Source organism: Ascaphus truei, chromosome 5, assembly GCF_040206685.1.
Source record: "Ascaphus truei isolate aAscTru1 chromosome 5, aAscTru1.hap1, whole genome shotgun sequence".
In the NCBI taxonomy this organism is placed as follows: Eukaryota; Metazoa; Chordata; class Amphibia; order Anura; family Ascaphidae; genus Ascaphus; species Ascaphus truei.
The window spans coordinates 14,370,143-14,387,472 of NC_134487.1; the positions used below are offsets into that span (position 1 = coordinate 14,370,143).

Sequence of the window (17,330 nt, forward strand, 5' to 3'; positions counted from 1 at the left end):
CGCCCCCCTGTAAAAAAGTTAAGGGGACTTACCAAGATAAGTGGCCCTCGTCTGGCAGCGTCGTGCCATTATGAGCGCATGTAACCTCACGTTGCCAAGGCAATTTGTCGTGACACTTCAGGAGGTGGCCCCTTCCGGAAAAAGGTAAAAACCCTTCTCACAAAGGAACACACACACACCTCTCTCTCTGCCGCTCTTCCTCCTCTCCCTCCTGTCGACACTGTGACACAACTTCCGCACGACCGGAGGGGGGAGCCGAAGGAGGCGCGGGGGGGGGGGCTGTGCTCCCTCCTCCAGCTCCCCCCCCTCCGGTCGAGTGGAAGTTGGAGCCCGGCACTGGCAGGAGGATAGAGTGCTGGGCCGTCGAAGGTGCGGCGCCCAAGAGCGATAGATCATTGAAGAAAGCATGACTCCACTGTAAATTAAGATACCTTTTAATAGACTAAAAAGGTATGAAATAGTCTGCCATCAACATGAAGCAGGCCAATTATGTTTACTTGCAGGCGAAGCTGACTTGCTACCTTCCAGTTCCGTACGTTCACCGAGGCCGCCATGGGAGAGCGTTCGTGTCCGATTCTCGTTCTCCGGCCTCGGTCACCTTTGTAGACAGTGCCTCTCCAATTCCAATGAGGGCAATCTGATGTGTGTAGGGTGATACCGTCAAGTATCTGGAGGAGAACCTGATGGCACCTCTGCATTGTTTCATGGGGTTTTATCTTCACAGTTGCTGCAATAAGTAAATCAAATAACTGAACGTGGAAAATTCTGGGAAGAATGGCAAATGTTATTTTTGGGAGGTCAAAGAACGCTGGTGGGAAACAAGACGGTCAATGGGTAGAAATAACTGGTAGAGCATTTGAAGAAGAAAAAAACAGGCAATGGACCAACAATAAAACTCTTTAAAGGTGTAAAAATGCTTCTCTAACCTCTCCCAGAACCCCGAGCCAGACCAGTTTTTTGTGGCTTCCCAACCAAATGTATATTCAGATGCAAATTAGGTACATTCACCTCGGTGAAAACACATTGGTTATTACTAAAACCTGGTGTCACGGGAAATTCGGGAGAAAAGGTTTGAGAACCGCTGTTCTAGATTTTGAAACCACCCACGTCTCTGTACTGTGATGCATGAGAGAGACCAGTGAGATTTAAATAGCTCCATACTCACTATGAGGAACTCTCGTGTTGGTCCTTCTGTCTACTGGAACCGTTCCAAAGAGCAGGAGCTCGTCTATGTCTGCAGTGCATTCACAGTACCACCATGGAACCCAGCTATGGATAGAGGTTATCAACAGAAGGCTTTGCCAATCTTACAGCAGACCCCCTGTTCTTCAGACAGATTAGTCTGACATTTTTCTTGATTAATCCCACCATTTAAGATTTACAAAATTGTAATGTATAGGCAGTGCAGAGCCCAAAACGGCCTCCTATGCTGTCTAAGCTGTGATCTGTCGTTTTAACCTACATGTGCTAAAGAAAGCATGAAAGATAGTAGGTAATTGTGCGCTCGTCCATACCTTACATCTAGAGGTGGAGATAAAAAGTATTGGCTTGGTGGTATATTTACTAAAGTTTCCCGGCTGCGAAATCAGTGACCTATGATAAGAATATTCTGTGTGTAGTGCTGACCGCACGCACTGTACATAGAATGTTGGTGCCACAATGATTCCCTGCCCTGCAGAGCTTACAGTCTAATTTTGGTGCCAGAAGCCAAGAGATATTAAGTGACTTGCTCAAGGTCACACGAAGAGCTGACGCTGACATTCAAACACGGTTGACACATTTCAAAGGCAGTGATATTACCTTTGAGCTACTCCGTGCACCCATATTTATCAGAGAAAAGGAATCCCATGGACAGATTCCATTGATAAAGCTGGTGCAATTTGTTTGCACTGACTGTGTCTCAGCTTTGCAGCCTGAAGACTTTACAACTGTAAATACCCTCTGTAGAATTTTAGGTTCATTGGCCCCATAGGAGATTCGGTGAGACAGAGACTTTATGGCTGTGATTTACTACTGGATGGAGTCTGTTTGCAGCTCCTCCTTCTCCTTGCACCCCAGCTGCCCCTCTCTTTCACGCCTCCCTATCCTCTCCCCCCATGGTCCTGCCGGCTTTGGGGCAGAGGAAATTGAGGCGCTGTTATAAATGTCTCTCACCTACTCTCATTAATTCCCTAGATTTACTGTAGATGGTTTGCGTATGTGCCCGCATAAGGGTACATCGTCATCATCATCATCATCACTAACATTAGCCACATAAACTGAAATAAAGTACTGTACTAAGGCACGTTTACTGAAGTAAGACATTAACATTTGTGCTCACAAAATATTTGTGTTGTCTGACACCTCTGGACGGTTAATTATTTAAACAATTTAATGGCCCAACTTAATTTTTTTTCCAACAGCAGAAACAGCTTTAAATGGCGCTTTATTTCAAAGGAACCGTTCCCCCTAGCCATGTTTTTTTGCTGTACATGTTTGTGATATATAGAGGCGATCAGCTATCTATCTGCAGTATAATGCAGACAGAAATCCTTGTGGAAAAAGTGAAGCACAGCCGGTCCAAGAAGAAAATAATCTGGGGCTAAGCGAATGAATTAAAAATATTCTTTATTGGGGGTGCACAGCATGGTGGCGCAGGGGATATGCCTCTGACATGTTTCGCGCTGAGATAGCGCTTCCTCAAAGAGTATCTCTCTATCTCAGTATCTCTGGATACTCTTTGAGGAAGCGCTATCTCAGCGCGAAACATGTCAGAGGCATATCCCCTGCGCCACCATGCTGTGCACCCCCAATAAAGAATATTTTTAATTCATTCGCTTAGCCCCAGATTATTTTCTTCTTTGACCAGCTGTACTTCACTTTTTCCACAAGGATTCCTGTCTGCAATGTATACCAGCCTCTGGGACTGCATACAAACACCCATGTGAGTAAGAACTACATCATTATATCACTGGATTTTCATATCTTGCTCTAAGGTTGCTGCCAGATAGAGACCTGCTGTTCACACTGATGTTCATATCCACCGGTTAGTTCAGATTAGGTTTTTGTTACACCATTGGCAGCAGTTGACCTGTTAATAGCTCTGCAATCAAGACAGTCCTAGTTGTTTGTGCTTACTTACCTATCCCAGGGTCCGCTTAAGCTTGCTTATTCACTTTTGACTATCAGATCTCACACTTTGAAGCACTTGGTTTGGAGGACATTCCTCCTACAGTCTCTACTATCTGCAGTATATCTGTATATGTGTATTTCTGTCTTTATACTCATCTTTCAGTCTGTGTTCTTTCTCTTTTTGTTTATCTTATGCCTGTCTGTCTATCAGTGTACCCATACTGTACATCAGTCTGCCTGCCTGTACAGCCATACATCTGTCTGTCTTCTTTTTGTAGGGAGGGATTTTCAGCTGCTCATCAAGTCGTCAAACCCTGATGAAGGGTATGAAGATTATGACCAGGTCCAGGAAGAGGTAACAGCACCTCCAGAGAACATTGAGGTGGAAAATGAAGACACAGGTGTACTGTGGAACAAAATACTGAACACCACTGAAGCTCAGAGCAGCACCATTCCCAAGCAGAACAGCACAGGTGACATAGGATTAAAGATGTAGAGTTTCACTAACCCCGCTATTGTTTTTATCTGGAGAGCCTTCAGAGAATTCACAAATCGGAGTCATTTTTTAGGAAGGCTCTAAAAAGGTTTTACTGAAATGTGTCAATCGGAAGGAAACGTAAAGGCACATGTCCAAGTATAAGAAAATGTGTACTTCTGTTTATGTATCTACTATATTGTATGTGCAGTATGTCTTTATTTATATAGCGGCATTAATGTACATAGCGCTTCACAGCAGTAATACACGTGACCATCATAGATAACAAATAATATAAATAACACATCATGTGAGTGCTTCAGATATAACAGTAACATTTTGGAAAGGGAGTCCCTGCTCCGAAGAGCTTACAATCTAATTGGTTGGTAGGAAGGACGTATAGACAGTAGGAGGGCGTTCTGGTAAGTGCGTCTGCAAGGGGCCAAGGTTTATGTATACGGTGTACAACTATCACTCATAGAGCCACTCGTATGCTTCCTTAAGCAGGCGTGTTCTGAGTTGTGTCTTAAAGGTTGATAGAGAGGGTGCTTGTCGGATGTCGGGAGTATAGCAACGTACGTGAAACGTTCGTCAGTCGGTTTTAGATGATGTCACCTCGGTAATGTCGGTGGTGGGGACTGCTAGTCCACGAGCTGCATATCCGGATACACGGGTCGTATAGCGGTTTTGCGCATGCATGAATTTGTCTGTTTCCCCATGCATGGGTTAAATCAGATATCTGCATAGACTATAAGGGGAATTTGAAACGGGCTTCATTACCTTTTATTCACCGGTGTGAAACCGGTTACACTCCACTTATGATGCTGTACTTTTGTATCCGTTATGACTGCATTTTTAACATCATGTCGTTTAGTTTGTGTATTACACTAGATTCCTGCAACAAGCAGCTAGCACCAACCAGACTAATATAGCTACATAATAACAGCCACATCATTGTGACGGGTTACCCTCTAGATACATTACTGAGACATTATGTATACTGTTGAGAATATGTTTCAATATACTGAGTCTTCATTGGATATCTGAACTGTGAGAACATCTACAATGTTACTTCCATAAGACTGAGTTCTCCTTTAAACAGTTACGTTATTCTGTGTGGGCAGGATATGGCATGTGTACATGTTTGCATATGATTCTGGAGGCTAGCTACACCATATCCATTTTACTGCTGGGGGCATACATACACTATACTGTAGCCCTTTTTGATATCCCTGAAAGGATACCAACCCCTCTCGGGTGTTCTGCTATTTGTCTGGCTTAGGAGGAGCCACACATTACTCGTATACAGCAATACCTACCACCATTGTTTGAATCACACTTTGTATGTACCCCGCACTTTAATTGTTATAATAACAATGAGATTAAGTATTTTTTCTTTTCTCCTCTTTGGCATATGAGGGAATACTGGTACCCTGGGCTGTACATTGTCCAACACATCTATGCTTCCAGAGAGCGCATTATAAGGGATTCCTTGCCGGCCAGGGCTCTGTAACTGACCGGACTTTGTTATATACTGTATATCCTATTCCCTTATGTACCATGAGCGTTTACTCTATTCTGTAGCTGGTGAGCGACAGACATAAACTTGTATATAGTGTACACATAGGGTCCCATTTAGAAGAACGGATTCTCCCACCTCCCCCCCTCAAAGGCAGCCATGGCTTTTACAGTCCCCGGAGCTGCTGCATCTACCACGGAGCCCGACTACATCTGTACGCCGGGCAGTGTGAGAACTAATCCCGCAACACAGGGGGGGCCAGCTCGGCTTCACAAGGGCCACCAACAGGTCAGTTTCTAAGGTTATCCCTGCTTCAGCACAGGTGGCTCAGTCACTGATTAAGCCACCTGTGCTGATGCAGGGATATCCTTATAAACTGGCCCGTTGGTGGCCCTTAAGGACTGGAGCTGACCACTCCTGCAGCAAGAGTTCGCGGGTTTTGCAGCTCAAAGAAGATATACGCTACCAAGCAAGTGGGCACATACACAGCGAAATATAAGTAAATCTGATTTGCATACGTGCTCCCTCGTGCGCCATTTATATGACCTACCTACCCCCCCCAAACTCCCGTACTGGGCTAGAAACTCCTCATGGCACAGCTTTTTGATACATAAAGCTTGGCCCCCTGCAGACGCACTCACCAGAACACCCTCCTACTGTCTCTGTGTGTTCTTCCTACCAATTAGATTGTAAGCTCCTCGGGGCAGGGACTCCTCTTCCACAATGTTACTTTTACAACTGAAGCACTTCTTCCCATTATCTGTTATTTGTACTATTTGTAATTTATATGATTGTCACGTGTATTACTGCTGTGAAGCGCTATGTACATTAATGGCACCATATAAATAAAGACATGCAATACATACATACATCCACGCAGTGATGGAAAAAAACAGGAAACATGGCCATGCCAACCTTGATAAATGAACATTAGGAAACGCAGTTAAACCACGCTGCGTACAGTACCATTATTGGGGGCAAATGGCAAGGTGACACATGCTGGTAAGTAGACCATTTGAAGGCCAGGTGGAGAAACGTTCAAATCAAAACACGTGACAGGAACGAGGTGACTACTGTAGATTCCTCATCTCTTTTTAAGGATGATACAGAATACCTCTGAATCCCTGTCTGACATTTGTATCATGTTATCCAAGTAACATTTTACACGGTTCAGTTTTCTCTGACGACTGACCTTTTTGGCTCGGATGCTGGAAGCTATTAGAATTTTATTGCTGTAGATATCTTTTTTTATATATACACTAACCAGTTGTTCCCTGACATTCATCAAGAGCCTGTAAAACAACTGCAATGATCAATATTTAAATTTGTGTATAATTTACGGCTCCCTCTTGATAACAGTCTCTACCCTTTGTTTCTCGGCAGACGGAAGTGATAAGCACATAATGGGGCATTTACAGAGAAGGAAGCGACAAGTTGAAAGCTTGTTTCAAGGTAAAAACTCACAGCATGACGAGCTTTACCCTTTTTGCTGCAAGAGGGGCCTGCAGCCTTCTACCAACACAGAGTTCCATTCATGATCCATATAGCTAAACCTTTAACAAAATGTAAATGTTTATACTCATATGTGGGGCTCTCCGCTAATTCCCAAACCGGCAGATAAATCATGCTCATTACAGCTATATAAATAAATATGAGAGAGAGAGGTAAAGAGAGAGAGGTAAAGAAAGAGAGAAAGGTAAAGAGAGAGAGAGGTAAAGAGAGAGAGAGAGAGAGATAAAAAAGAGAGAGATAAAAGAGAGAGAGGTAAAGAGAGTGAGATAAAGAGAGCGAGAGATAGAGATAGCGGGAGATATAGAGAGCGGGAGATATAGAGAGCGGGAGATATAGAGAGCGGGAGATATAGAGAGCGGGAGATATAGAGAGCGAGAGATATAGAGAGCGAGAGATATAGAGAGCGGGAGATATAGAGAGCGGGAGATATAGAGAGCGGGAGATATAGAGAGCGGGAGATATAGAGAGCGAGAGATATAGAGAGCGAGAGAACTAGAGAGCTAGAGAGCGAGAGAACTAGAGAGCTAGAGAGCGAGAGAAATAGAGAGTGAGAGATAAAGAGAGTATGTAGATAAAGAATTGACTCCCAATAGAGGTGATAGGGGCTAATACAGTAAGGGAATTCAAACAGGCTTGAAATCAAATGGGCAGACTCCTGGGTCAAGTTGTTCTTATCTGCCATCAAACTCTGTTTGTAATTCACGGTTGACATTTTTTTAGCAAAGCTATCTATCTTTGTGACTATTTAGCCAGCGGCGATTTTCCAAAATGTGCCAAATTTGTGAACTTGTGCTGTTAAATAATAATTCCAATTATTAATTCTTATTCAGAAAGATTCCAATACTTCGGAAGATTCTTGTTCAGCAGACAGTTTATTCTTACAGTGTTACAGATGAAAGTTCAATCAACGATGGCAATCATGTGCTCAGATGGTACAATGATAGAGAAACCCTTGTCTCTCACATGCTGCGTAGATGTTACATGTAGAGTGTTCTTGGAGAGAGAAAGGGGTCTTGGAGAAGAGAGAGATTGACCAGAGCACAACTGTATTTATTGATCACTAACTCTGCCCCCCTTTCTCCTCATGGCTACTTGAGACAAAGACTCCAAACTACAGATAGGCCCCACTAATACGGCGGGTTCTGTTCTGAGGATCCACTGTAAAGCGAAAATCGGCGGAAAGTGGAACCGGCGATTTTTATTAGGTGCGCAGGCGCAGACCGGCAATGCGCCTTTCTGCACATGCGCGACAGAAGGAAACCCCTCCATTCCGCGCATGCGCAACCCCGGGCCGGCCTGTTCTGCGCATGTGCGACCCCGGCCGGCCCGTTCTGCGCATGCGCGAACATGGCGGCAACATGGTGACCCCCTTCTCGGCACCACCGTATCGGCGGATCGCCGAAAAGCGGAGCGCCGGGATGCGGGGCCCTGCTGTACTTCAGGCTCAGGTTTCATACTAGGCATTGAAATCCTATCCGTAAGCCAACCTCTAACATCTGCAATGCATCAAACCTGCACTAGAATTCAGCTCTTTAGGCTACATATGAATTCGAAATCTTACAACATATTCTCACGCAATTGTCTTGATATAAGTTCTCATCCATACATTTTAATATAATAAATGGATTTCTAACATGCGCCATTGGGGGTTCCGTCCTGTTTAATGTCAAGACTGTTTTCCGTGAGTCTATAAAGCGGGCAGGCTTCTCTCTTTATCTTCCCAGGGAATCACTGTGGTAAGAATTGTGAGGACCATCTGACTTGTCTTTCAGATTCCTGTGTGCTGCCTGTGGATGAAGGATTCTGCTCCACGTACTCTTTGCTCTGGTACTATCACCTGGAAGCTGACGATTGTCGACCTTTTGTGTTTGGAGGCTGCGGAGGGAACAGCAATCGTTTTAAAACCAGGCAGAAGTGCAAGCGGAGGTGTAAGAGCCGGACGGGTAAGAATACACCAAAGCCCTTTGAAGTGGTATTATTATTATTATTATTTATTTAGAAATCAATAACTTGGTGTGTGAGGTACATCTCTTACATCAGGTCCCTGTGTATTGCACTCACAGTACATATTAGTGTCATTAATATGATGGTATCATCAGGAATTTCATTATTCCTATAGAACAAGGCATACACCTTATATTTTCCTGTACCACTGACTTTCAAGAAAAATATGAAAATAATAACGTTTTATTTGTCATCAACAATGACGCTCGTGATTTATTTACCGTGATAATTAAAATCCCTGATGAGGGGCAAATCAAAAATACTGACCATATGAGTTAGTTCAAATAATGTTAGTAGTATAGGTCAAGTATGAGTGATGGGTATCTTTGTTGGTATAGCAGAATATCTCTATATTCATTATTTTCATATTTTTCTTTAAAGTCAATGGTACATGTAAGGTGAATTTAATGCATTGTTCTATAGGAATAATGAAATTCCTGATGATCCCATCATATTGATGACACTAATATGTACTGTAAGTGCAATATGCAGAGGGATCTGATGTGAGCGCTGTACCTCACATACCAAGTTATTGATTAATTAGTTTTTCTCCCAACGTACCCAAGTATCAATTTATACTGATTAATATATACGGCTTTAGGAGTGAGCGGATGGTTATTTTCAGCATGTTATTTATAAAAGGTTGGAAACCGCTGCAGTAAATACTGGTGAAGCATCACTGCTAAAGAAACTCAGTCTTAAATGTAAATTTTATAAGAGTGTTACAGTATATTAATAAACACCCCCTCCTGCTGTAATCATATAGTCCCCATGACAGGCAGAGCCATACGTGATATCCAAGGAGGTGACAGCCGGACAGCAGAGTGTAACGGAACATGGCAGACCTTGGCGTCCATTACTATTATACTTATTGTATGTTACCCAAATGCACAGTTATTGGCACACATTAATAGGTATCAATTACAGCGTTTCTTATTTGGGGTGGGGCCTGCCATTAATTGCTGCATTACACAGCTTGCCAAACACAGGTGTGAGTGCAGGACCTCGGCACCGTCACACGCACATTACACACACTGGACACACGCCTACAGTATGTCACAGAGCATCCACAAGCAGATCGACAATGTCATGTAAAGATAAACGCACAACTGTGAAAGAATAAGCGCATAGGGAGGAAACATTCGTGGATATGTCTGAAATAGGGCTTCATAGCCTGCTACATTATACATATAATTAAGTTTAAAAGATAATTAAATGTAGGGTGGAAATATTGTCACTTTTGTATTTCATTTAAACCCTTTTCTGTTGATGTTGCCTTTTTTATTTTTATGCTTTCCACAACGATTCTTTCCTTTCTCTTCTACAGCAGCATTACGGGGAGATCTGTGGCATTTTTAGCATAGGAACATTGTAAAGTGTGGCTGCATTTTCCTCTTGTGGGATCTAGTAATTACTTTCAATGTGTGTTGTGTGAATTCTAAGGAGAAAAAAATAATATAAAAATAAACATGTCGAATATTTATTAGAGGCAAAGCACATTGACAGTATAAATGAATAAATAGAAAGTCTTAACTGGTCTATAGCCTCATACGGTATGTGCTGTGACTTCCCGGGATAATGTGTAGAAGATGGAAGAGAGTATTTATAGTCTGACCAGGGTATAAAGACATTTATGAATGACTTTCATGTAGGTCCAATAAATGGTATCACATCTTCCCAAACCCCTCCTGTACATCGCATTGCTACAAATTACTGCTACAAATGAGTGTCCCTAATCTCGTGTTGTGGGAATTTTTCGGGAGGATAAGCATCCCTTTTAATTCTGTTCCCTGAGGGCACATTTTCACCTCCACATGATAGGGTTCTAGTCTCTTACACGCCATGTGTACCAGAGATAACATAACAAGCCAAAGAGGAAGCTTCTTGACCATATCGAATCCATTCTGCATCCATAAAATAATCCATCTACAAATACATTTGTAAACATGCCCAAAACGTCGGCCCTTTCTTGATTATTTTATAACAACATTTGCATAAAAGAATGTCACATTTTAAACAAGCATTCCGCGTGGCACTTTAAAAGAAAAAATTACCTAAGCCGCCAATCGATTCATTTTCCCGTGATCGATCAGCAAAGATCCTGCTTCCCAGGGTTCACTAAATGGCTGCCTTTCAGTTTCAATCTATCCTTCAGTCAGTGTAACTCAGCAGCTACAATGTATTATTATATTGCTAAGGTAACATTATCTATCGTTGCAGTTTGCAGCTCAAACTGCTGGGAATATTGGCAACAAATTCCCACAAACAGGAAAGTGTTGCAAAGATCTTGCACTGCTGGGGAGGTGGGCTAAAGCCTGCTATAGTAATCAAAGGATGCTTAGTATTTTAAACCTCATTAAAAATGTCATTAAGATTTGAATAAAAAAACAAATGTAGTAAGTATTATCTAATACTAGAGAACTTGTTTATTTAAAAAAAAAAAAAAAAAAAACACATGTAGGATATTGCAAGGATTGCTCCTTTAAGCAACAATCTTATGCAATAATACATATATAGTAAAAATAAAGGTAGATGGTTTGTTGGGTAACAATAAGCAAAAAAGAAAGAGAACAAATGAAAACTACCCTTGCATTAAATATCACTGTTCTGTTTGATGGAAAGCTCATCCTTTCTTACCCGCTGAAAGCAAACATCCTCTAACCCTCTATAAACACCAATAAAGACTGATTATAGTGGGACGCCCTGCTCTGATCCTATGATATACTGGGTCCCACATGGGCACATGCTCGTTTTCTAGGGGCAGGTCCGGGCTGACGGCTCCGACGAAGCAGCCAGCCGGATCCAAACGGAGGTGGCGCCCCCTCCACTTCATTTCTGCCACCCGGGCGCGAGTCGCATCATGTGATCACGCTAGGTGCTCCATGGCTCAGAATTCTGGTGGCAATTTGGTGCTGCCAGACACCCGGAACGGTAATTTGAACTGATGCTTCACACTTGGCTTTTGTTTGTAAAATTATGGGGCATATGTGTCAAGACAAAAGTGGTGAAATTCTGTGTGAAACAAATCTGCACAATTTGCATCAAAAAATCTCTTAAATCAATAGTATTGTTTCATTTGGAGCACTCTGTTTTGTCCCCTAATTGCACCACCTTTTTGCTTTGATACATTTGGGGTCCTATATCGAAGCCTTCGTGTAGTAGTAATGGGGCAATATTTTAAACTCCAAAGGTACCTATTTTTGAACCAATGCACTAGTTCGTGACACTTCATACACGACATATCACCCCCAAATTGCAGGGGACTCCATGCAACTCCAGGTTGGTAATTCAGATTTATATATTCCACCACAGCACAGGCACACTCTTACAGGCCAACGTGTGTGCCGAGTAAGGCCTGGTCCCCACTGGCTACTGCAGCGCCCGCTGTGGCGGACGCTGCAGGGACAAGAGCCCCCCCCTCAATGGCGCCGGGCCCGCTGCGAGGGAGGGCCGCAGCGCTGTGGCGAGAGTTGCTCCTGCTCTCAATAGAATTGAGAGCAGGACTCGCGACGGAGCGCTAAGCCACGCCCCCCTGCGGTTCAGCCAATGAGGGCGAACCTGGCGGGTGATGTCATGGCCACGCCCCCGTCACTCCCCCGCCACGACCCCCCCCCCCGGTCTCTCTTCCTGCATCTCACTGCAGACCGCGGAATCGGCTGCACGCGCCGCCAGTCTCGTGGGCGCGCATGCAGCGGAGGTACTGGGGCCTCAGCCTAAAGGAGTATATCAGTATTGTGTGATACCGCCTTCACAAACAATGTGTTGGCACAAGGGTGCACAAACTCCGGGTGTTGCGCCCCCCTGCCTGCTCTCCCCCAGTGCTCGCGCCCCCCCCCCTTACCTTAGTGCCAGCGTTAAATGACACAGCGGGGTCATGTGACGTCATGTCAAATTACGCTGCGGCCTTATTTTGATGCGTCGCCCGAAGCCCTATGAATCACGGCAAGTGAGTTACAGAGGCCTCTCGCGATCCCCCATCATTTAATTTAAATGCCTTGGGGAAGAGCGCAGGCCTCTGTAACCGCCGCACCCCCTCAAAAAAATCTTGCACCCCCCAGTTTGCGCACCCCTGTGTTAGCAGATTTGTTGCAGCAAGGGGGGTTAAGTCCTACATTGAATATAACTCATTTAGATCTGAGTGCAAGGTCCGTCCTTTAACTGTGTATACTGTAGCTAATTTATAGCTAATCTTGGTGACCGAGACACAAGAAGATAGTGACTGTACCAGGGTCAAAGAAGAGCTGACACTGGGATTCACCTACTTTAACGGCAGTGACATTACCAATGGGCCTCTTAGGCCGAGGGCCCAGTGCCTTCTATGTGCGCTGTGCTTACAAGCACCGCCCCCCAATCAGTCCGGTCCCAGTAATTACCTTCGCGCGGTAGGTGCAGCCGCACTCTACTGTAAGTTTTTGCAAATACCAAAAAATTGTACTTGTGACGGAGGTGTGGCCACGCCCCCCCCGGGCGGTTCAGCCAATGAGGGCGAACCAGCCGTGTGAGGTCATGGCCACGCCCCTGCAAACCCTTCTCCACGCCCCCTCCCGTCGCAATCTCTGCCTCTCTCCACAGCCTGTGAAGCGCTGTGCACGTGCCGCCCCCCTGCCGGGCGCGAGTGCTACAGTACACACTGGGACCACGGCCTTATGCACCTGTACTAGGAGAAACCAAGTGACACATACATGTAGCTATACAATATGTCAACCATATCAGTTCTCTTATATGGAAATCTGTAGGAAATACAGTTCGAGAACTTAAGGAAAACTGCTAACTCTTTCACTGTCAGAGGTAATGCTTCACGGCACCAAAGGTGTTACAAAAAAAACAGAACTGAAGACTAAAATGTCTACAATTTACCTCTCGTCTTTCTTTCAGAGTCATCCCCGGGGAGGTGATAATGTTTTAAGAAGAACCACACATGAAGAAGAAAGGAGGATGCATTTTTTCGTGTATGGTTCTCATATCAACTGGTTTCAAGGAATTACTTCATGTTTGGGGGGGATGAAGGGAATGGAATTCCATCACCAACATGTCCACGTGGGACTTCTTCACTGGAGAGTAAAAGAACGATTACGAGAAATACAAGAAGAATTAACTTACTACAACTTTATGCGACGGTATAAAGCAATGCACATATTGTGGTGCACAGTAATGATGCCTTCTGATAATTATTTGTGTTAGCTGTTTGTTCTTGTATCGCATTGTTGATTGTAATTTGTTATATGATTGTTTAATCCATCCAGCGCTAAAGGAGAGAAGGCAACGTTGAGTTGCGATTATATTTTCTGGATGGTCAAGAGACTGAGAGGAGGAAAAGTAGTGTAATGATCAGCTAATTAAAATACGTACACTCTGATTTGGTAGTAATAGCCACCAAATTAAAGAAGTGCTCCATTCAAGTAATTATGGTATTTTAAGAAAACACAATACTTACTATGTTATTAGTTTAGGAACATACAGTATTAGTTACTTTAGTAAAATATTCATTGTATTTGGTGCTTACAGGCTTACATTTCAAATCTCACACAGATGTCTATAGAGACCTTGGTGTCTCTTCATCGGATGTCCCCCACCTTGTACTTTTATTGCAGTGGTCCCTCGTCTTCCTCAGTTACAGCACCTAATTCTATTTTCTGCTTAGCCTTTTTTATTTACACACCTCAGTTCCATTTTCTTTGTTTTGTCCCTTTCTGTTTTTATAGCATGTTATATAAATATTTCTAAAAATAATGGTCTACAGAGCTTTTCTCCAATGTTCAATAAACAGAGAATTATTTTTCAATGAGACACAGTACATTTTAATCCCTTGAATGCCACGGCCCCTTAGGTAAATGGCGACCACATGATCATGGCAGCCCTTAACCTGGCCACAGAAGAGAAGTCCTGTTCCATTTCCCTGCACAATAGATCAGGACATAGTAGCGACTACGTCATGGGGTCCCTGGAGTGCCAGACCTAGTGACGTAGTCGATACGTCTTGGGGCACCCAAAGGGTTAAGCTAGCTTGGCCATAAAGAAAACAAAGCCCCTTTGAAATCTAGCATTTCTGCTTCTCTACATACACACAAGTAAATGCTCCAAATGGGATAGTACTTCAGTAAAACTTGAAGGGACCAAGTTCAATAAAAGGTTACAATTTATTTCAACAACATGTCCAACAACGAGACCTCCTATGCATTTCTCATCCTTCGGTGCTTCCTCAGTCTGAAAATAACCCATTAACAATGTTACCATTCCTGAGACCACGCTCAGATATAACCCACCAACAATGTAACCATTCCTGAGACTACGCTCAGAAATACTCCACCAACAATGTAACTATTCCTGAGACCGTGCTCAGAAATACCCCACCAACAATGTAACTATTCCTGAGACCACGCTCAGATATAACCCACCAACAATGTAACTATTCCTGAGACCGTGCTCAGAAATACCCCACCAACAATGTAACTATTCCTGAGACCACGCTCAGATATAACCCACCAACAATGTAACTATTCCTGAGACCACGCTCAGAAATAACCCACCAACAATGTAACTATTCCTGAGACCACGCTCAGATATAACCCACCAACAATGTAACTATTCCTGAGACCACGCTCAGAAATAACCCACCAACAATGTAACTATTCCTGAGACCACGCTCAGATATAACCCACCAACAATGTAACTATTCCTGAGACCACGCTCAGAAATAACCCACCAACAATGTAACTATTCCTGAGACCGTGCTCAGAAATACCCCACCAACAATGTAACAGTTCCTGAGACCGTGCTCAGAAATACCCCACCAACAATGTAACTATTCCTGAGACCGCGCTCAGATATAACCCACCAACAATGTAACCATTCCCGAGACCACGCTCAGAAATAACTCACCAACAATGTAACTATTCCTGAGACCACGCTCAGAAATAACCCACCAACAATGTAACTATTCCTGAGACCGTGCTCAGAAATACCCCACCAACAATGTAACTGTTCCTGAGACCACGCTCAGAAATACCCCACCAAAAATGTAACTATTCCTGAGACCGTGCTCAGAAATAACCCACCAACAATGTAACTATTCCTGAGACCGCGCTCAGAAATACCCCACCAACAATGTAACCATTCCTGAGACCGTGCTCAGAAATAACCCACCAACAATGTAACCATTCCTGAGACCACGCTCAGAAATATCCCACCAACAATGTAACCGTTCCTGAGACCACGCTCAGAAATGACCCACCAACAATGTAACTATTCCTGATACCTCACTCAGATATAACCCACCAACAATGTAACCGTTCCTGAGACCGTGCTCAGAAATAACCCAACAACAATGTAACTATTCCTGAGACCACGCTCAGAAATAACCCACCAACAATGTAACTATTCCTGATACCTCACTCAGATATAACCCACCAACAATGTAACTATTCCGGAGACCGTGCTCAGAAATAACCCCGCCAACAATGTAACCATTCCTGAGACCACGCTCAGAAATAACCCCAACAACAATGTAACTGTTCCTGAGACCACACTCAGAAATACCCCCCAACAATGTAACCATTCCTGAGACCGTGCTCAGAAATAACCCACCAACAATGTAACCATTCCTGAGACCACACTCAGAAATACCCCCCAACAATGTAACCGTTCCTGAGACCACGCTCAGAAATAACCCACCAACAATGTAACTATTCCTGAGACCACGCTCAGATATAACCCACCAACAATGTAACTATTCCTGAGACCACGCTCAGAAATAACCCACCAACAATATAACTATTCCTGAGACCACGCTCAGATATAACCCACCAACAATGTAACTATTCCTGAGACCACGCTCAGAAATAACCCACCAACAATGTAACTATTCCTGAGACCACGCTCAGATATAACCCACCAACAATGTAACTATTCCTGAGACCACGCTCAGAAATAACCCACCAACAATGTAACTATTCCTGAGACCGTGCTCAGAAATACCCCACCAACAATGTAACAGTTCCTGAGACCGTGCTCAGAAATACCCCACCAACAATGTAACTATTCCTGAGACCGCGCTCAGATATAACCCACCAACAATGTAACCGTTCCTGAGACTACGCTCAGAAATACTCCACCAACAATGTAACTATTCCTGAGACCGTGCTCAGAAATACCCCACCAACAATGTAACTATTCCTGAGACCACGCTCAGATATAACCCACCAACAATGTAACTATTCCTGAGACCGTGCTCAGAAATACCCCACCAACAATGTAACTATTCCTGAGACCACGCTCAGATATAACCCACCAACAATGTAACTATTCCTGAGACCACGCTCAGAAATAACCCACCAACAATGTAACTATTCCTGAGACCACGCTCAGATATAACCCACCAACAATGTAACTATTCCTGAGACCACGCTCAGAAATAACCCACCAACAATGTAACTATTCCTGAGACCACGCTCAGATATAACCCACCAACAATGTAACTATTCCTGAGACCACGCTCAGAAATAACCCACCAACAATGTAACTATTCCTGAGACCGTGCTCAGAAATACCCCACCAACAATGTAACAGTTCCTGAGACCGTGCTCAGAAATACCCCACCAACAATGTAACTATTCCTGAGACCGCGCTCAGATATAACCCACCAACAATGTAACCATTCCCGAGACCACGCTCAGAAATAACTCACCAACAATGTAACTATTCCTGAGACCA

At 43.8% G+C, this 17,330-nt stretch overlaps 1 protein-coding gene across 1 annotated transcript in view; it reads left to right on the forward strand.

Annotated features, from left to right (window-relative positions):
• The window catches only part of LOC142494625 (uncharacterized), a 439,963-nt gene extending 425,642 nt beyond the window's left edge, over positions 1 to 14,321 (forward strand). Inside the window, exons 99-102 of the mRNA XM_075599056.1 lie at positions 3,390 to 3,584; positions 6,489 to 6,557; positions 8,390 to 8,560; positions 13,497 to 14,321. Coding sequence (XP_075455171.1) covers positions 3,390 to 3,584; positions 6,489 to 6,557; positions 8,390 to 8,560; positions 13,497 to 13,516 — 455 coding nt within the window. The 3' untranslated portion in view covers positions 13,517 to 14,321. The remainder of the gene's footprint in view (positions 1 to 3,389; positions 3,585 to 6,488; positions 6,558 to 8,389; positions 8,561 to 13,496) is intronic.
• The last annotated feature ends 3,009 nt before the right edge of the window (positions 14,322 to 17,330 follow it).